Source organism: Antedon mediterranea, chromosome 1 (assembly GCF_964355755.1).
Source record: "Antedon mediterranea chromosome 1, ecAntMedi1.1, whole genome shotgun sequence".
Taxonomy (NCBI): Eukaryota; Metazoa; Echinodermata; class Crinoidea; order Comatulida; family Antedonidae; genus Antedon; species Antedon mediterranea.
In genome coordinates this window covers 18,558,895-18,581,003 of record NC_092670.1, presented here as the reverse complement: position 1 = coordinate 18,581,003, position 22,109 = coordinate 18,558,895, and the positions used below count along the sequence as shown (strand labels likewise).

The 22,109-nt window shown below is 32.4% G+C and overlaps 2 protein-coding genes across 3 annotated transcripts; one reads left to right on the top strand and one right to left on the bottom strand.

Moving 5' to 3' along the window:
• The first annotated feature begins 36 nt into the window (after positions 1-36).
• On the top strand, positions 37-2,876 carry LOC140042539 (protein-lysine N-methyltransferase EEF2KMT-like). The gene is made up of 8 exons (XM_072087707.1): positions 37-126; positions 458-517; positions 687-767; positions 1,072-1,179; positions 1,415-1,548; positions 1,650-1,996; positions 2,266-2,400; positions 2,584-2,876. The coding sequence occupies exons 1-8, from the start codon at positions 37-39 to the stop codon at positions 2,685-2,687; spliced, it is 1,059 nt and encodes a 352-aa protein (XP_071943808.1). The 3' UTR covers positions 2,688-2,876.
• Positions 2,867-22,102, bottom strand: LOC140060113 (regulator of G-protein signaling 6-like). Of its 2 annotated transcripts, XM_072106193.1 has the most exons (14): positions 21,942-22,102; positions 16,816-16,912; positions 15,215-15,427; positions 14,163-14,227; positions 13,729-13,805; positions 13,084-13,165; positions 12,860-12,964; positions 10,993-11,054; positions 9,827-9,940; positions 9,085-9,288; positions 8,450-8,668; positions 7,586-7,780; positions 7,321-7,383; positions 2,867-6,010 (listed from the first exon to the last, which is right to left on the bottom strand). In XM_072106193.1, the coding sequence occupies exons 1-14, from the start codon at positions 21,987-21,989 to the stop codon at positions 5,848-5,850; spliced, it is 1,707 nt and encodes a 568-aa protein (XP_071962294.1). In that variant the 5' UTR covers positions 21,990-22,102; the 3' UTR covers positions 2,867-5,847. The 2 variants fall into 2 exon arrangements, with proteins under 2 accessions (XP_071962294.1, XP_071962300.1); XM_072106199.1 differs by lacking the exon at positions 7,321-7,383.
• Between the last annotated feature and the right edge of the window lie 7 nt (positions 22,103-22,109).

Genomic DNA, 22,109 nt, shown 5'->3' with positions numbered 1-22,109 from the left:
ATATTTACTTTAGAAATCACTAGAGCGTATCGCAGCATGGCAAGTGGAAAGAGAACGTGTACAAGTTTGTACACTATAAAAACACAGTTTTTTAGCGTTATTTTAATAAAAGATCTTACATTTCAGGTAGTGTCTGTGTCTATAATACCAAATATTTATAGTGTATTATATTTATTATTATTACTTTAATAACATAAGATGCATATAGATAGCAGTGATAATTTCTAGGCTAAAGTGGTATATATGCCTGACTGAGTTGAGTTTAGCAACGGGAAGGTCGTGGTGGTGGTGATGTCAGATGTGTATGTGGACAAGAGGACCTAAATACGTTGTAAATTTGCATTATTGAACCATGGATTAAAACATTACAGTGATAATTCTATTAATACCATTTTTATTTTTGATTATGTAAATTAAATCAAATTTAAATCAATTTATTTTAAAATTATTTTTTCAGGATGATGAGGGGCATTTTATTTTTGAAACATTGGAAGAGCAAGTCGATCTATTAAACATGGTTAGGAATACTGCTGAACTGCTTTTGTTTAGACACTACATATATTTCTGAACTCAAATTTGTTGTGACGTGGTTGTGCTGTCATGGCATATACTCACAAAAGGTGTGAAATTCACATCTCGACGAGATTTTTCAAATACAGTACTATTATTTAAAAATTTTTTTCCAGACTGTGAATAGTGCCCTCTGTCAACAGTTTGCACCGTCGTCATCTTACCAACAGTGTTTTGTGAAAGCAATTCTGAAAAAGGTTTGTGAGCATGAAAGGATATGGTTAGGTTAGGAAAGGTTGTTGCTTTATTATACCGCTACTTATATTTTTATTATACAACTTTTATTTGTGAAAAACATTTTAAAAATCAGAAAAATATGCATTATTAAATGTTTCAAATTTCAATTTTAAGAAATATTTAGACCTGTACACACATTGAAATGGTACAATCAAAACATACCTTAAATATTATACACTAACATTGGTTAACCAACCCTTTGTTCATCATCCATTTTTTAATATATTGACACAGTTTTAACTTGTCAATACATCTATATTTTAGTGTGAAGAAAATAACTTTGAAATCTGTGATGAACTTTATGAATCATATACAATGCTCATTGGAAAGTCAAATGAGGTCAGCGAAGTCTGTTACAAGACCTACTTTATAGTAAGTTTTCATTAATTTCCTATACCCTCAACGCAATTAAATATAATAATAGTTGTTGCCTCACTGCAGCACACACAGACTAACTGGCAGTGTGGATTAAATATAATAATAGTTGTTGCCTCACTGCAGCACACACAGACTAACTGGCAGTGTGGATTTCAAATTACACACCACACACAGTTCAAAATCCATAACAATATAATATATAATATCTAAACAACCGTTTCTTTTTTAGTCACCAGATGAGTGTATTACATTACAGGAATCAACTCAAATGATATCCCATGGGACAACTGGCCTGTGTACTTGGCAGGCAGCCAAGTACCTCACAGAATGGGCAATAGAAAATAAACAAATACTAAAAGATAAGTAAGTCCCAAAGAAATATTAAGAAACATTTTACATGTAGCTTGTTTTTTATTGGAAGCAAAGAAAACAAATAGTGTTTTATATTTATATGTTATTTTTAGACATGTTTTAGAATTGGGAAGTGGTCTTGGATTAACCGGTCTAGTCATCAGTAAATTCTGTTGCCCAGCAACATACACATTTACAGACGGTCATGAAAATGTACTAAGAACACTGAGGAAAAATGTGACATTAAACACTGTGCAAGAATCATACAGTGAAAACGATGATTGTTGTAACATACAAAAACAAAGATGTGATAAAACAGAAAACGATGACAACTCATATTTCGTGTGTTCAGATACTGATGGCAGCAGACAGGACATAACACGTATTAAACACTTGGATTGGGAAGCGTTCACCGAACAGGAAGTGAAAGATTTACGGTCAGATGTGATATTAGCTTCTGGTAAGTACTGCAGTAACTCATAAAAGTAGCTCCTTCTTTGTTGTTTACTCGTTATATCCGTCAATTGTACTGCAGTAAAGCTCAGTCTACACTATCAAGCTAGTTTGACAAAAAAAGTGTGATGTGCCCAAATATGGTAGTGATATGACATCATCGTGTCCATCAGATGACTCCAGCTACTTTATTTTAAAGCAGCTGGAGTCGTCCGTCGTTTGTTGTTATATCTGTCAATACTTTAACTAACTTCCCTAAAACCTGTTGAATATTAGATGTAGTTTATGATGACCGGTTACTTGAACCACTTGTAAAGGTGCTCTCATCTCTATTATCATCATCATCAGTCGCATATGTCTCGTCAACAATTAGAAATGATACAACTTTTAGCAAATTCCTTGATGTTTTAGGTGAGTTTATTACTACCATTAATTAAATAAGCTATTAATAAAGGTAAAATACATTATTATATATTTACTATTGATTACTGGTTTGACTATTGTTCATATAAGTAAAAAAGTTATGAAGTTTTGTCATTTGTATTCACACATAATTTGTTGTTGGGTAAATAATGATGTTCTTTTTCTTTTCAGATACAAAATCTATTTGTTGGCAGGAGGTAAAGAATGTACCAACACCAGTATTTTATTATAATAAAGATGTTGCTATTAAATTACTGAAACTATCGAGTCAATGAAGGAATGATGAAAATTGGAATAAAATTGACTTATATGATGTCAAATAGTGTTCTTTTCATAATGATAAACACAACAATATAAAATAATTACATAACTTATTATAGTAAAGAATTGGAAGTTACTCAATATTAATATTATTTTTATACTGCTTTATAACACCAGTTGGTCCCTTCTGAATTTGCTCCATAACAGACTTATAAATGAATTAAATGTAAAATTATACATACGTTGTAAATGAAATTAGTTGTATTAGTTATTACTGAGTGTGTATTATTTATGTTTATGTAATAGAATACAGTACTGTGTATCTATTGTTTTATTAATAAATGTATATTACAGTACTGTACATGAATGTAACAAATGTATACAATATATTTACAGTATATATAAAACACAAAGCAATAGGAACTATTTTTTAAATAAAGGGCTCTGTCTACACTATCAAACTAGTCCAAATCTGTCCAAATATGGTAGTAATATGCTCAAATATGGTAGTGATATGACATCATCATGTCTATATATGGGCAAATCACATTTTTTTGTCAGTTAAAGTTTGATAGTGTAGAAAGAGTTTTAGCTTAAAAGCAAACCTGAAGAAGGTCTATCGATAATTAAACGACTAGAAAAGTTCCTACTGCCTAACGCTCAATGTAGCTGCCTAAAGGCCAACTCAGAGAGCATCGTACAACGTGGCCCAACGAAACGTCTCGACTTGTCAATGCTGTCGGAGTTGAATCCCGACGAGACAAGTCGTCTTGAGATAGCCATCGAACATAGTTTTCAGGTCGTCGGGAGAACATTAAACATGTTTAAATTTCTCCTAACGAGCTGACTCGTTGGTCTTCGTCGTACGACACTGTCTGAGTTGGCCTTAAGACGACCTGTTGAATGTTACCTCATAACATAGTAGCAACACTACAGTAGAATTGAACAGGACACCTTTAGAAACCAAAGTGTTACATAATAGTGGGGTTCTTTGAATTGAGGTACCTCTCGTTTGTTGCACCTTAATAGGGGTGTCACCAAAGAGAGGTTCTATAGTAATTTACTCTATTACCACCAATACAAAATTATCAATCCAGTAATTTTTAAAATCATAACAATTATATAATATTTGCTACTAAGGCACTATTACTGCTGCAGTAATTCTAACTTGCTGCAGTATGTACATAACTGCCTACTATGCATCATTTAGTTGTTGCTTAGGCCTACTACTTCCAGCAACTTGCTGCAGAAATAATATATAAAACTACTGTATATTATATTTTGCATTAAATGTATATATATATATATATGGAGAATATGTTCCTGTCACAGTGAGATATTTCACACCTGACATTACATTGGAATGTGAAATTAATTGAAAAATGTTAAAATGACACTATAATAATAAAATTCAATTAAAAAAAATGACAAACACATAAAATATGAGGTGGAATGGTTAAAATAACAAAAGAAAAATATTAATTATAAATAGTAGTGTAATAAAAAGTACTTTTAAAAATGACACATAAAATATAAGGATAAAAGTGTTTAAATAATATACGAAAGCACACATACTGTAGGTAGCTGAATATTGAATACAACAGCTTTCGATGTTGAGATATTGCACCATCATTTAATTACAATCAGCACACAATTCAAAAGAGGTTCAAAGCTGCACCTTTCGAAAAGAAATTGCAAAATAAATAAATTTAATAGCAGAATTGCCATTCTCCAATAATTAACCTGAGAATGTTGTCATATACAAAGTATAATAATTATTCCCATTTAAATGTTGTATTATACTGTTATATTATTATTATATAAAGTTTGCTATATTGTTTACTTTTTACACTATATCATAATGCAGTCAAAATTCCAGTTAAAACAACAGCTGGCTGTATATCTGTACAGGCAGTCAAATGTATGAATTAAGTGATGTGAACCAACCTGTTAACATGCGCACATGTGAACCAACTTGATATATGCGCACATGTGAACCAACCTGTTATATGCGCACATGTGAACCAACCTGTTATATGTGCACATGTGAACCAACCTGTTATAGGTGCACATGTGAACCAACCTGTTATATGCACACATGTGAACCAACCTGTTATATGCGCACATGTGAACCAACCTGTTATAGGTGCACATGTGAACCAACCTGTTATATGCACACATGTGAACCAAACTGTTATAGGTGCACATGTGAACCAACCTGTTATATGCGCACATGTGAACCAACCTGTTATATGCACACATGTGAACCAACCTGTTATAGGTGCACATGTGAACCAACCTGTTATATGCGCACATGTGAACCAACCTGTTATATGCGCACATGTGAACCAACCTGTTATATGCGCACATGTGAACCAACCTGTTATATGCGCACATGTGAACCAACCTGTTATATGCACACATGTGAACCAAACTGTTATAGGTGCACATGTGAACCAACCTGCTATATGTGCACATGTGAACCAACCTGTTATATGCGCACATGTGAACCAACCTGCTATATGTGCACATGTGAACCAACCTGTTATATGCGCACATGTGAACCAACCTGTTATAGGTGCACATGTGAACCAACCTGTTATATGCACACATGTGAACCAAACTTTTATAGGTGCACATGTGAACCAACCTGTTATATGTGCACATGTGAACCAACCTGTTATATGCGCACATGTGAACCTTGCATTTGATATGGTTTAAAGATAGCAAGAGTTTGTATGTGCATAGTACTTGACTACCTCACCATTTTCCCTATTTAATTAAAACTTATGACAAACTCTCAAATTCACCTAATGAAAGACTATAGCTAGATATGCACGAGTGAAAGCATATCTATAATACTACTACTGTATAATAAACAAAGGTATGCGATATCAACAATTGGTTCTTCTTACAGGAGCACATGTATTATGCTTCCTCAGTATTTCACTCAACTCAATAAATATCAAAAGTATTCCCATTAAATTGTATTCATGTAGACAGGAGATTATTACAATTTTAAGGGTGAGCGTTTTTAGCCCCAGTGTGAATGGTGAATACGGCCACTGGATCGTCCATTGAAGTATATATTTTTAGAACTAATTCTGTGGCGTGTTACCGCATGCATTTGTTTAAACTCATTCTCCAACCTTTATAATACTAATGATAAGACAATCAGGCTTCATCCTCCCATGGAGTTATCAAGCTTTTCTTTGGTATTAAATGTTTTTCTGACAGTTTGGTGTTGATGACGTCGTTGCCATCTGGTACGTTGAGGGGGTAGTTTGGCTTTAAATAATTGTCCTTGGTTGGTTTGATTGGTTGCAGTGATTGAAATCTACGAAAACAAAAAACATCAGAATCTGGTCAGAAACGTGCGGAGAGGATGAATATACGAAAGAAATATTTCTTACAAAAAACGCCGCTCATCTCACGACAACTACCGTCTACATGCATCTTAATATTTATCAGCAAATGTTTTCACTCTTTTCTCCCACTTGGGGAGTGTTCCGAGTCCGAGTTTCCAAATACCCATTTTTCAGCTGTAGTAAACTATAAGCTACAGCATGGTAACTGTTTCCTAATGATTCCATTCTCTTGAATATAACTGCCTTAATGAGTGGCACAAAAACATAATCTATTAATATCTCTTTATAATATTAGTAACCTCCATTCTTAATAGTAACCAACACGGTTACTATTTATGTTATGTTCTGAACTGTAACCAAACATATTACTATATATACATATACTATTACCATATAATAGTAACCCACCGTAAAAAAATAATTAAATAATGATATTATTCACTGAGGGTGATTATTAGAAGCCTTATGGTATTTCGTTTCAACATGCAAAAACTATTTAAGACAGAAACGGTGGTTAGCAAATTAAGAAATTGAAGTCAAAATTAGAAAATTGACTGGTGAAAGTATGATGGTATAAAGCAGTTGGCGAATTTGAGAAAGAAATATCTAGAAATCTGCCGTAAAATTAAAATAAAATATTTGAATTAATACTAATATTGAAGAATTATTATGATATTAATAAATATTATAATTAGTAAACCAAATAATGAAAAAATTTCAATTAAATGAAACAAAGATGATCATGCCTGCATTGAATACATACAACAGTAGTATAATGTATTAATTGCATAAATATTAAAATATATAGTAAGGGTTGTTGGTATAGCTGTGGTACAATATTAAGCTATGTCTACACTATCATGTGACACAAAAAATGTGATGTGCTCATAATATGGACATGATGTTGGGAACATCACACTTTCTTTGCCAAACTAGTTTGTGTAGACAGAGCTTTATGATACATTTTCCTAATGTAACCATTGTTATGTTATCTTGAATACACATAAGCTACAAACCAAAATGGTATATTTCTTTGTTATTTTTCCTGAAAAGCCATGATATTACAGTCAACTTTCCCAATACTTTTTGGCAGGACCAAATTTCTAATTTTCTGAATGCAATTTTCACCATAAAATATTCTGGTTTTCAGTTATGGGTAAGCTGACTGTATCTTGCAATGTTAGTATTGCTAAAATTGTTACGTCAGTTTCTCAAACAGTAAGCCTGGGTGAGGTTAAACAAAATGTGACATTAGTTAATGTCAGTTGAGGCTTGTTACCTTGGATTTCTGACCGATACTGGTGAATATGATTTGGTTGATGCGGCCTTACGATGAAACCAGCTGTGAAAAATATCACATCTTGCTAACAAATTTACAACATTACTTACAAGAAAGAGATTTATTACAGTAAAATATCATTTTTCTAGGCTGTAATGGGCTAGGCCACAAAGGCTTTCTTTTTTACTTTCTAAAGGTTGCTTTAAGGTATATCCAGAGGGTAAAAGTGGCATTTTGTCAAAAAAAAAAAAAACCCGATAAATACCTAGTCATGTTCTTCACACCATCCTCCTTCCGTTGTTGCATGTACAAAGCATGGTTTGTATCTGTTAGGTTACCCGTACTTAATGAATGTACAAGCATGTCACCGTTTGGTTCACTGTCACTTTCAGTACTGCCACTACTTCCACGCCTTTTGGTTCCTACTGGGGTTATTTTGGGACGAAACCGTCCAAACAATCTGGAAAATATAATGTTGCACTTACTTCGTGTCTGTTCACCATGCAAACCTTTAAATAATATTACTTTGTGTCTATTTGTCATGCAAACCTTTAAACAATATTTTTAAGTCTTAAAGTAGGCTCTCTCAATAATGGTCTCTATGAAAACTGAAAACTCTTCCAAAACTTTCATGAAGTCTAAATGGTCCAAAATTATTTTTACCATAATCAAATCCACATTCATCCCTACAGTGTATGGTATTGGAAGAGTTGAATGTATCAACTTTATGTCTAGTCTATGACTAACAATCAAGTCGAGTGGCCGATCGTTTAAGACAAACCAAAGCTATACAATCGGCACAGGTTCAAGTCACTCCTCGACCATTGTTCTGGTGGTAAAACACGTCTTCTCGAATAAGGTCTTAAAACTGGCTCGTGTGCACTTTAAAGAACCCAGTACATCTTTCAGAAGAGTAGGGGGTTACCACAGTGTACTGGTCAATTCAGCCCCTGACATGGACAGACGAACGGGCACCATTTGGTGGCAGCACTTGACTAAAAAATTGTGGTATGTGTTGTCCACACCTGTGCGCAATTCAACCCAGTAGGCTGCAAGTCGCAAGTTATACTCCCCATTACAATAAGTACTGTATGTGACATTTAAAAATGTAAAAAATAGCGAAAATTACTTCTTTTTCCCACTGCATTGTGAAGACATAGCAAGCAAGTTTTTGTAGGCTTCTGACTTCAAAAATCGTGGATAGCTATCTTTCTTCATTAGGATGAATATATGCTTCTGTGCAGCTTCAAAGGAGAATCTGTTTGGCTTCTTCAGTGACTGATTAGTTAATTGAACCGTTTGCCTGTCAACATTGATTTCACAAGGAGCACATGGAGCCAGAAATTCTCTGTAAAGACAAGAAAATTGGGGCGTTAAAAAAAATAATTCATTTCCACGGTGGAAAATTACAGGATGGATTAACTACTTTATAATTGATAGTGCTTATAAACTAAGTTTGAGGCTTAGGGAGTGGAGTTGAAAGAGTCGTGAGTTACAACCTTAGTCAGGGTTGAACCCTGGACCTTAGGATTGGAAGGCAAGAATAGCTACAGCTCCACTGGTATTAAATTGCACATAAAATATACAGAAGAATCTTCAGGAACACTTTCTCATTAAACAAATGTGGGGTAACACTACGACCCACCTCAATTCTGGGGACGCCATCCTATTAAGTGGACATTTCCCTTAATGTGACCCTTCCCTTAATGTGACCCCTACTCTATGACAGTTTTTTTCTATTTGTTGACAAAGATAACTGCTTACTCATATATTTCCTTCACTTTTTCAGCAACCATTGATTGTGGTGCATATTTTAACTCCTCATAAGCATTCCAAAATCGAATGTTCTCTTGACTGAACTCTTTCTTCAGAAAAAGTTCAAAATGATGTCGACCAGTTGCGTCTTGTAGTAGATCACAAAGACTGATTGACCACCGCAACACTCGTCGTTCCGTAGGGATATCAACTCTGTCATTAAAAAGAAACATATATATATTTATTTATTAATTCTTTCATTTGACTGGATTAAACGGTTATCTAAAAATAAATGTGTTTTATATCATATTGCATGTTCAAATCATATAAGCATCGGTCCTATTAAACACCATGCACCACCCGCCACACAATTAGTAAGCCCACCTGCATAAATGTGACCAACCCATGTGCGACTATCCTCAAATGAGGTTCTGCACAGTATATGAAGATGATGATGAATACAGAATTGTACCACATGGACTGGTGACACTATCAAACTAGTTTGACAAAAAAAGTGTGATGTGCCCAAATATGGTAGTAATATGACATCATCATGTCCATATATCGGCACATCACATTTTTTTGGTCACATAAAGTTTGATCATGTAGACAAGGTTTTATACATTTATATAACTATAATTTTTTTAGTACGACATTGTTCAATATTCAATAATCCAGATAATGCAGATAATACATTCACCTATAATTGCAATATACTTTTTATATTATTTTTTCTAGTATTTTTACTTACAATACATTGTTTAATATCCACATTGTGGGATCATCACTAATCCAGGGATTAGATGGCTGAGCTCCTGATATTAAAGGATCATGATCCATGTACTGTGTACACCATTTGACAGAACTACAAGAAAAAAGATTATTTCTTCATCATTGGCACAAAGAAGTATCGACATATAGATAATTTAGTCAGAATAATTACTTCGCTTTAAACTACCAATGTATGTATCCATCCTAGGACATATTAATTCATTAATAATAATTAATTATTAATAAAAAATTGTAATAATTCAATGTATATTAATTTGTGGGATGTCTATAATAAATCAAAAACAAAATTGGTTGGTATGTTGTTGTTCACTAGTTGTGTGGAACGTTCCTTGCATAATATGCCTACAAAATGTCACTTCTTTTCACTGCTTCAGTTCATCACACATTTTGTAACCCTTTGTGCACAAAGTTAATTTTGTGAAGCTTTATAGTAAACTAACAAACAATGGAAGTCTCTGTCTACACTATCAAACTTTATGTGACAACAAAATGGGATGTGCCCATATATTGATATATTATTACCATATTTGGGCATATCACTACCATATTAGTGCACATCGCACTTTTTTTGGTCAAAATAGTTTGACAGCGACAGAGCTTTAGTTTCCTTGTTGTTTCTGTAAAATGTAATATTTGTCGGTTATAGGATCAGCCGATAAAAAAACACCTGCTACTGTTTGAGCATGTGCTTTAATTCTTGCAACAAAACTTTACTGTTATTTTTCGCGGTGATTATTTTTATTAAGGAAAAGGGTTGGGCATAACCTGATGTAAAGGCTGCTCTAAAAAAATACTGTTTACCTTCCAATGATTATTAAGGAAATGGGTTGGGCACAACCTTCTGAGGCTGTTCTACAACATCATATACTTTCACTGATCATTCAAAAAATATTTTTTTTAGTACCGCTATTTCTTTCCAAACTCAAAATAGCTAGTAAAAATAACATATATGATTTCCAATTAAAGATTATAAAGATATACAAAAAATAAATATGCATTTAGTAGTTCATCAACATTCTTGAAATGTGTCATATGAATGCAAGCTTGGCAAAAACAAAGATCTGTTTACATTGAGTCTGGTTCAAAGAATGAAGTTTTTAGAATAGAATTGTTGCCTGCTCTTACCTTGGTATTGCCTTAGACAGTTTGATCTTTGACCTTGATAGTAACATATTTAAAAAACAAATCTAAAAAAGGAAAGAAAAACTTATACATACTATAAAATATGAGTCACCATACTATTCAAATAAGAATGATATACAACTGTATTACTCATTAAATGAGTAAATTCAAGTAAATTCAATTATTTTCAAACTATTGATTTTTATTTTATTTTGTCCAACAGTGTAAGATCAATAAAAGGAGCAATAAATACAAAACATTTATATTTTATTTGAATATAAAATGATAATAACTTTAAACATAGAAATAGTGTTTTTTGTTAAAATTTTAATCATCCAAATTGTGGCCTATATTATCAAAACATAAGTAACACTTTACTAATAGTATTACTATATGAAGTGAGGATTTTTAAATAGAGGAGCGATAGCATAGGAGTGGAGTTGTGGCTTGGTGGTTATGATGCTTGGCTACTACTCCAAGGGTCCTGGCTTCAAGTCCCATCACATGTCAGGATTTTTTCTAAGGACAAAATTACAACTCCACTCCCAAAGACTTGTAATAAGACTTTGTTTATGTAGATAATCTTGTGTATGTTTGTCTTGTGAACCTCTCTCTGAGGGTCCCTAATGATTAGCAATTGCTGGATGGATCACCCTCATTAAATATAGTAAAAATAAAATATACATAATACTAAAAATCTGTCAAAAATAGATAATCAAATACAGTAGTAGTTAATAATTTCATTTTAGCTAGATCTGCCCCTGTAAATAATTTGCATTGAATATGATTTGTAGAGAATCTAGAACTTGATAGTATCAAGTATACATAGCGTAAAAGAAATGGCTATCTATATTAGCATCACAAGAATTTATTTGCTATTAAAATTACATTTCCTTATCAGTTTGCTTATTAGGACAAGCATGGTTATAACACCAATTACAACTCAATACAAATTTACATCGTCACGACAACGCATCCACAAAATGTAATCAAGGCAGGAGTGGCTCTGTCAGGGATCATTCAAAGATGGAATTATCACCATGACAACAACAAATATGAATAAACATGAGCAATGAAGCGTAACATGGTGTCTGGTGGTACGAGAAAATCACCGTTAAATGCACTATGCTACTATGTTCATGGTTAATTGTATAATATCATTAACATATTTACAATCAATAAAAACAATTATTTTATTACTGAGTAAATAATTGATCAATAAAAGCATTTTTTGTGCAATGTCAGCATGCCATTATTATTGTTCAATCAAAATGATTATCTGCGACCTCTTTGAAACGACAATCAACCGCACAATCACATGATTCAAACTATATATTAAATAACACTACAAATATACAGTAGGCGTTGCTTACATAAGCTTTATGTTGTATTGGAGCTGTTGGCACTAAAGTCTTTGAATTTACTGTGGAAGCTTTCTTTTGGAAAAACCCTATTCAGAGGACACGCTTGTTCGTTAAAAGAGAAAGCGCATCTTATAAGGACGTCAGAGCACTTTGGTGTAAAACGACAGAAGGGGCAGCGTACAACAAAAACAACACCTTAATAGTTTTACACTGTATACATAACAAATATAGATAGTACATTCATAGGCCATGTTTCTGCAGCCAAAAATTAACTGATAAAAATCGCATCGCAAATCAGATAATTAGCCGATAAATGCGATAATTTTTAACATTTGACCTGAGGACAACATTGTTGCATTGTGATCAGGCACTTGGTTGTTCGGTAATAACTGAGATTGCCAACTGTGTTTTTTAATTAATTATCTGATTGGTTAAAAAATCAACCAATAATTTTTTATTTGGCTGCAGAATCAAAGCCATAGACCCCAATGAATATGCTGCCTTACCTGCTTTTTGTATCTCTCAACAGTGTTCTTGCGTTGTAGTGGACATGCTATTCTTAGTGTGTAGGCTCCCCTGATTCCATTTTCTAAACAATTTATTTGCCCTGGCTAAAGATTACAAATAGCAAAACTATTATATTATTGTGATATTGAGGATTTATAGACTGAATAATACAAGACAAAAAAAACAAAAATAATGGAATTTAATAGTCAATGACTGGACTTACAGGGGGCCGATGAACTCTCCAAAATGCACGTTCTTGACTGTTCAAAATTAATCGGTCAGTTTTTTTCCTTTGTTTTGCAATCCTAAAAAAAAATTAATAAAACAGATGAACTAATTTTTTTTCCTCACATAAATGAAAAGAATGCATCATTGACTAATTTTCTTGGAAATTGATATAATTTTATTTTAATCATCTGTAAAATAGTACCAGTGTTGAATAATGAATAGTCCAAAATATAACATTAATGGCAACTGTGTCTATCATAAAGTTATGTACCACTAAGACCACTAGAGATCTAAATACACAAACCAGAAGTGGTGTTAGTAGTCTATGAGTGCTAGCTTACCTGTATAAACCGACAATAACCCGTGTTCTCCAGAGGGAGGGCTTTAGATACGAAAGTGAAAAGTTCCTAGAACACCCCTGTATTATAATGAACCAGTCCGCAACCACGCCCTCATGTGGGAACGTACCAACTTACCACCGTCATCATTTTCTTTCGTAACGTGAGAGCATTACGTTGTATGATACCAAGTGTTAGAATTGTACACTGTACATACTATACAAAGAGTTCCTATATACGCTGATTACCAGTACCACTAAGACCACTAGAGATCTAAATGATCTTTTGCACAAAAACTGTACCTTATTTGTTCTTGGGCTTGAAGTAATACAAACTCCCATTTATGACTTAGCATTTGTTTCAGCTTTGTAAGAGCACTCTATGTAAAAATAAAAAAATTTTTTGCATGTACAACAAAAAATGACACTGATGCCTGACCTACAAGTCTTCGTAAAGATACATACATACATACACCAACAGTGGTGTTGGCAGACCATGAGTGCTAGCTTACCTGGATAAACCGACAATAGTCTTTCTCCTCAAAGAGCGAGATATACCTTGAAAAGTAGACATTTTCTTTGAACACCCCTCTCCACAAATGGTATAGTCCATGAACTAGCCAGTTACATTATTATAAATTAATCTAGACCTATGTTATTGTGGCATCTTTAGGGCAGTGTTAATATTAAGGTGTACATACTGTATACTAGGTGAATGTTATAATGAATACACTTACAACTTCGTATTCTTCAAGGCTGTGTTTTTGTTTATTACTCAAATTTCTTTTTGCAAGATAGACAGCTATAAATAAACAATAATAACATCGTTAACCTATTACCTTAGTATTTTAAAAGACTATGATGATACTATTGTGTTTTTAACCACACAAAATTACCACCAGTGTTTTTCTGATATTTAATAAAGAGCGTTTATATGCTTTAGTTTTTATAGAACTGTCAATTATCACTACAGATTTGTTAAGGTTATTATAATAGACAAACAATTTCAAATTAACATTTGTTGCTGCAAACTGTGCATCATCATCATTATTTAATATCTGACCAACAGTATAAACATGCTAGAATAAACCAGCACAAAAGTCCCAAGGTTGAAGATTATTAAAATCAAATTTATTTAGTACGTTAATAACTACAAAGGTGTGTTATTGTTGGTTTGCTAAGCTTACTAAACCAAAAATGTTTAACACTATATACCGAAGTAAAATGTTTTAGGGTTGTCTTGGCTTAATGTTATAAATAGTATGAGTCTATTGCTTTGTAGTCTACGAATGATGTGTATGTAATAATGTAAAACATTGAGATGACAGTTTCAGCTAAGCTTGTCTGAGTATTAGGTCAAGAAACAACAACAGTTTTTCTTCGTTTTACTGTATATGTTACAAACAAATAAATCATGTGCGCAAGTGCAGATGTGTTTTATGCTCTCTCAAGCATTTTGCTATACTTTGCAGTCTTTGATGTTCTATAGTGTAATTAATCCTATTGGCACAGTTTCTTCTTTGTCAAAGTAATAATAATTCTTCATTGTAATATTATATTACCAGCAATAAATCAAACCACTACATATAATATTATTATCCCATGTTGTTTTTAAGATTGGACACGCAGATAAGTGTTTATACTGGTACACAGATTAAGTTTAGGAAATTCATAATTTCTCGTTTTATTCAACTGCTGATTTTGGTCATCAATTCCAGTTTTTATTCTGAAATAAAGTTCATAAATTATCCATGCTTTTTTCTACAATTAATAAAATTAATAATCTAACCATAATCTGTGCTGTCAGGGTTTCTGTTTTGCGAAGGCCAAAAATATGGACTTTGAAATCGGTAGAGCGTTCCATCATCACGGACAACAAGCGTTTTCATTTCTTGAACAGGAAATATGTAACCATACTGACATAAAAGATTGGCAAGATGGAGAGATTCTGTACAATCCTGTGTTCCTAATCTTTCCATTAACCATTCAATAAAATCATAACCTTAAAAACAATAACATGACTTTTACATACTATGATATTGATGCCTCCACTCATTTTATTGATTTTCCCTTTTTATCTCTCATCTGAAATTCCACTCAACTATCACCAACTCCTTTTCCTCATCAGCATGAACACTTTATTTTTAAATTCTCAATCACATCAATATTAGGTTTACACAAACCAAGGTGGTTTGGTAGTCTATACTTACCTGGATAAACCAACATGACCCTTTTCCCGTAAGAGGGAAGAACACCTCTCCAAGACATTCATGTGGGTACAAGCCCATGCATAACTTACAACAATACTTAGACTTGCCCCAAGTCTGTATTATCTTTTTTTTAATTTATTTGTTTTTATTTCGACCGCGATTTTTGTCTGAAAATACAGACTTGTGAAACACGTATAGAAATCGATTTGCAGACCGCAAACATCCGATAAGAATGACGTAGTTTATCATACCGTATTTGGCTATATGGGGCGTGCGGTATGTAAATATGGATTTCGAATCAACCAATGATCATTTTGTTTCAAAATTAAAAAGATCGAGTACGTACAGTGCTGAATGTACGATCGAGACTGTTGAAATATAAAATCGTAATGCCAAGTTGTTTTGTTTATTAATTGTTTAGTCCTTGGCCTAGGCCTCTTTCGTAGGTCCTAAATTCGCACGTATGACCTGCCAAATAAAACGCCAATAAAGTAGGCCTACATACCACCACCGGCGGCACACAACAACAGGGCTACACCACCACACAGAACAGGACAGGGTCTGGGTGGGAATTAAATCAAAATTATCTCCGCGTAATAAATGATCCATTCAATGTTTGATTTGCGGAGAAGCTAGCCTATCATATCAAGACGAGTTTTCATGTTCTTGGGAAAAATCCCATCAAATGTTTACCAGACTACTAGGCATATAAAATAATTTCTAGCCTTCAGAAACTTTCATAAATGTACCCAAGTACATACCATAGCGCATGCGCATCATCTTAGTTGTTGAGTCTTTGAAATTCTGAAATATGAATATTAAAACGGTGTACGAGTGAGTAGCCAATCGCATGCAGCTGAAACTAGTCAACCGGATAATCGTATGCACCAAGAATTCTTGGTGTCAAACCACGTGACTTGTGCGTGTTTCCCCAGACGGAGTATCCAAAATCAAGTAGTATACGTATGAAACGCCATATGTGCCAAAATATTTATCTTTTTACTAATATTAAGACAAAACTCCGTCTGGAACCCAGACTAAACAATACTCTGTATCTTTACAATACTCTGTCAATTATTACTAGCATTCCTATCAGCAATACACTTTTCCAAAACAAACCATTCTTCTCCCACTTCCCACCACTCCTTGTTTCAATAACCTTCTGAACTGTATACAGTACCTGTGAAAGCACTGGGGACAACTGAGAGGAAAGTCTTCTGGCTTCCAACTGGAACTCCATTTTCAACATTTTGCATATCGGTTATTAAGTTTTCCATCTGAAAAGAAAACAAAAAAGTTAAATGAGTGATGATTACAACAAAATCTACATAAAATACATTTTTATTACTATAGTTTTCAGTAAATTTGGCATTGAAACTATGTTGGAAAACTTTGTGTTTACATTACATTGATCCCTCTTTACTGTATGACTAAAATTGTTGTAAGCGAAAATTAAACATTAAAGAGGCATTGTCCCCCAAAATCAGGAAAAATGAAGATTAATTAAATCAGACTTTGAATATATTATTTTGTAGTTTTGATAAAGTTAATCACTTCCATAGAAAAAAAAAATGAAAAAAAATAATGTTTTCATCTATAAATTTACAAAATAAATGGTTAAATTCAACCAAAAACCCACTGACTGGCAGCCAATTTGGCAATTTTTTTGCTTTAAATTACAGTTTTTTCAGGTAAATACATTTTTTTGATCCAATTTTTGGTCAAAGTGGATAACTATTATGTTACATTAAAATGGCGTTGTCAACAATAATTTTTTTATTAGAATTATTTTTCCAGGGGGACAATACATCTTTAAGGAAAGATAGTACAGTACTATAGCAATACACAGTATACAAATAATGAATGTTTATGAGTGCAATGGTACAAATAATGGCACGAGGTGAATGATGAAAGGTTATATCAACGAGGCAAAGCCGAGTTGATATAACCTTTCATCATTCACCAAGTGCCATTATTTGTACCATTACACGAATACAAAACATTCATTATTTGTTTTATATAACATCTAGACGTTTTTTTTTCGTACACAAAAATGTTTCAAAAAGTACTATTTAACGATCGTTGAATAGTGCGTACTATTGCACGCCATGTGACCCACATTCGTCCAATCAAATGACAGGAATTTATATAGGTGTTATATAATAACTGATATTGGAATAGATAGTACAGTACTATAGCAATACACAGTAACTGATATTGGAATAGATAGTACAGTACTATAGCAATACACAGTAACTGATATTGGAATGACAACTTGTTATATTCTTATTTTATTGTTTTCAAATTAATTTACATTTTTTTGCTATTTACAATCTTTTATCTCATTTGGGCCTTCATGAGAGAAGCTTTTGCTTCTAGTACGGGCCCAGTTTTTATTGTTTATAATATAACTGAATAAATGTGTACTGTATGAACGTGAAAAAAGAAAAAAAAATTATCATAACTTGCTAATATACATAGATTGTATTCTACTCTGCCTATTTTTTTAATAATAGCTAATATAATATTTTATTATTTAAATCAATCATAATGGAAAAATAATCAATAAAAATTGTGAATATAAATAGATCACCCTAGATACACATAAATTTATTCATATTGCTGTGCTGTTTTATTATTATTTTTTTCTCATTATTAATATTAATAATAAATAGCAAACAATCTATTAAAGTACAGTTTGTCCTCTAGCCTTATTAGTTTTTGATATACTGTACTGTAGTGTACTGTAATATACAGTGCAAGGATGGTCTATCTGTTCTTGAATTAAAACAAATTCCAAAGATGTGCAATCAAGAAAAGGTAAAGCAAGTAGTCTGAAATATGATACTATACAAACATTTAATATTCATGGTTTTAAATTAAGCTTGTCATGGAAACACGATTATTATTAAAGTACTGATGATGATATATCGTCGACATAGAGTGGAATGCTAAAAATACTGCAGTACATGGATGATAGATAATTGTGCTGGGGCAGAGGTGAATCTTAAAGTCTCTATACCCAGCCTAAAACTTATTTTTGCCTTCTACTCAACGTAATTTTAACACCTACACCCAAGACAAGTCTCGGTACCAAATGTACTGTTATTTTTTACCAACCACCCTTTTTAAAACTTATCCCTAGATTTCTCTACATAATTTTTGTAAATCAAATTGTTAATTAAATTAAATTTAATTAGGTGCAAGTAATTTTAATAGTGATAGTATATTAAATATTTAGAACTAACTTTAAATAGCATGCATTGTTGTCTATTCTCTGGCGTTTTACTTATTGTGTGTCTGTGTCGACATCAAACTGCGATGTCATCATTAGAAAATTGATAGATACAACAGATAAATTAATAATGATAAAATTTAATTATAACACAATGACTGACATCTATAAATAATATTAATAATATCAATCTGTATAGTATGTCTGTAAAAGACAAACTCTATTATTACAATTATGAAAATGACCACAATTATGAAATACAGGTTTCGTATACAACCTACAAAATACTGGAAGTCTGTAACCAACAATAATGACCATTTAGGTTTCACACACCTCAGTATATCCTTACTCTGATTGGTTAATTTTGTATCTGTGCCATTCAATAGTTCTATCTACTGGGTAGTAAAGAAGGTCTATTTATTGGTACTATTTTTTACATACTAGGCAACATACTGTATATATCTATTTAACTGCCTTGGTTAAATCTAGATCAATATTTTTACTCATAAACATTCATTATTTGTAATATTGCATACTATCAATTGTTTTCAAGAATATACTAATAAAAAATTAAATTAAAAGTGTTAAATTCAAGGTTTTAAGTGATATGCCTAATAATATATACAAAGTATATAAAATTAAAATAACAGTTAATAGTTAATAACCTGAACAAGTCTGTCGAACTTCTGTTCCAAAAAGCAATAAAAGTCTGTTATTAATATTCCTGGATACAAGGTTTTATTAAAATGCTACAGTAGATTTCATCATTAGAATTTACTTTGTGTGATAGATTTTTCAATTATATTTTATGAGAACTGGTGACCTATTGTATTTAAACTAGCATTACTTAATTAGAAATACAATAATGATGGGGAAAGAAAAAAAACAACAGATGTGTACAGTAAAAAGGAAATGGACATTTTTCTCTGTACAACTTACTTTTACTCTTTATCATACTGTAAATTAAAAACTAATAATGCTTCATATGTAAGGGTCATCTTTGGCTATATCATAAACACAAATTTATGTGCACATGCGCAGAACAAAATGATTATATCTAAAATCTTAGGAGCATGTTTTATGTATTAATTCGGAAAACGCAACAATTTTGAATTCTCGCCCTTTGATTGTATTTTTGTTCTGTACAGTAGGCCAGACTATATTTACACAAAATGTAAATACTACTGATTGTAAAACAAAAATAATTGATATAATAAATCATCATTATATCTGAAGAAAGAACAATGATTAAAACTGTCGAGCGGCGTTTTTTGTAAGAAATATTTCTTGTTTATGATCTAACTACTGTACTGTAAGGTTTAACAACTGTACAGTATGTATACCGTAGATAAATCAGATTTCTACCATCTTAAAATTACCTTTCCTTTAATTAAAATAAAAACTGATGATATTCTACTACAGTACAGAAATAATTTTCAACATGTAATCATCTCGTACTTGTAAGTTAACCTAAAATATTTTGTATAGGGAGGATAATCCAATTTCTACTGTACTATCTTAAAATTTTAATTAACTTTAATTAGAAAAAAAACCCTGATGCTAGTCTACTACATTTGCTGATTACTGAAAAGAAAGATGATAGAAATACTGCAACAAGAGACATAGTGTCTAGATTCTGAACAAATATGATAATACTAATAGACGACAATAATAATTAATAGCATAAATACACGGGCAGTATTTGGTGGCTCAATAGTCAATAAATAATCAAATAAAAAATATGACAATTAATTACTTAAAAAATTATCATGAGCGAAAATTTAGAATACAGTGGCCGTAAGCACCAATCACACTTAAGTGGGATATTTCCCTTAAATCCTAAGGATTTACCTTAAATCAAGAAAATATTAAGGGTTTCACTTAAGTGGTATTCACAAAGGGTTTAAGGTTAAGGGAAACCCTTAACTTGGTCTATTTTCCCCTTAACTTTTAAGGAACCTCAGAGGTCCCTTAAAAGTTCCCTTAACTATTCAGTACCTTGGTTGTGCTGACGATTCTGTAATGCGAGTACTATGCCTACTTGTAGATGGCCCCAGTCTAGGTCTGCCCACTAACCAGCCTAGGATTCATTTTGTTTTTGTTTGAGTAGCATCTAGACCTTTTTTTGCTGATCCCCACCATACAAATTAGTCTATGCCTATATATTCATTCATTTGTTTTGTTTTGACTGCCATTATTTTTGTGGAAGATGGCTTCCCATTTCGTTGTAATAGAAATTAGCCCCATTCTAGTAGTAGGCTAGGTAGAGATGCTAGGCCCCCTCCCCTGTTGGTCTGCCCAGTTTTTTCAGGCAAGTATCTAATTTTTGGTCAAAGTGGATAACTATTATGTATATTAAAATGGCATATTCAACAAAAATTGTGTTCAAAATTATTTTTTCAGGGGGACATCTTTAATAATAATTTTGAGTCTGTGTTTTCGCAGACAAAAATTAACCTACAGGTATTATAAGTAACCTATAAAGTTCCTGCGGAAACAGGGTTTAAACGATTCAAGAAAAGTTAACTGATAATTATCTAATTCAAACCAGATAATTATCAAATAAATACGATAATTTTTAACCTTTGACATATCGTTGCGTTGTGATTGGCCACTTGGTTATTCTGTAATGTCTGATCATGCTCACTTTATTTTTTTTTTCCCCCGATTGCTTAAAAAATGAACCGATAATTTTGATTGATGATGATGCGGAAACATGAGACATGTTGGTGGAAGTGTACAACATTTCCTGCTAATTTGACATATTTGACAGGTAAGATAAAATATAAAAAATAAAATAAACTGTGTAAATTCATATAATTGAAATATTAAAAAAAACATGAAACGAAAGATAAAGGTGTTACCAGTAACTCACAGCTAATTACTGTATGGATCAGTAAAAATTCAATAATATAACAATCAATATTTTATCAATCTAGCCTTGAAACCACAGCTATCAAACACTTGTTGGGTTTATGATCTCTCAATCACTGACACCTCCTGTGTGTGATGAGCGTGGCGGCTGCTTCCCTTTATTTATCATGATGGATGGAACCGTTTATTTAGCTTACCTTCCCAAAAACCAAAGGTTTTGGCGTGTAGTCTTGTTCTAAATCCATTATGTATTGAATATAATCTCATAATGTGAAGCCAGTTATAACTTAAAAGCTTATGATAGGCACATAATAGAAATGATATTTTTTATGACAGCACAAACAAACTCGGCCTTCCTCTAAAGC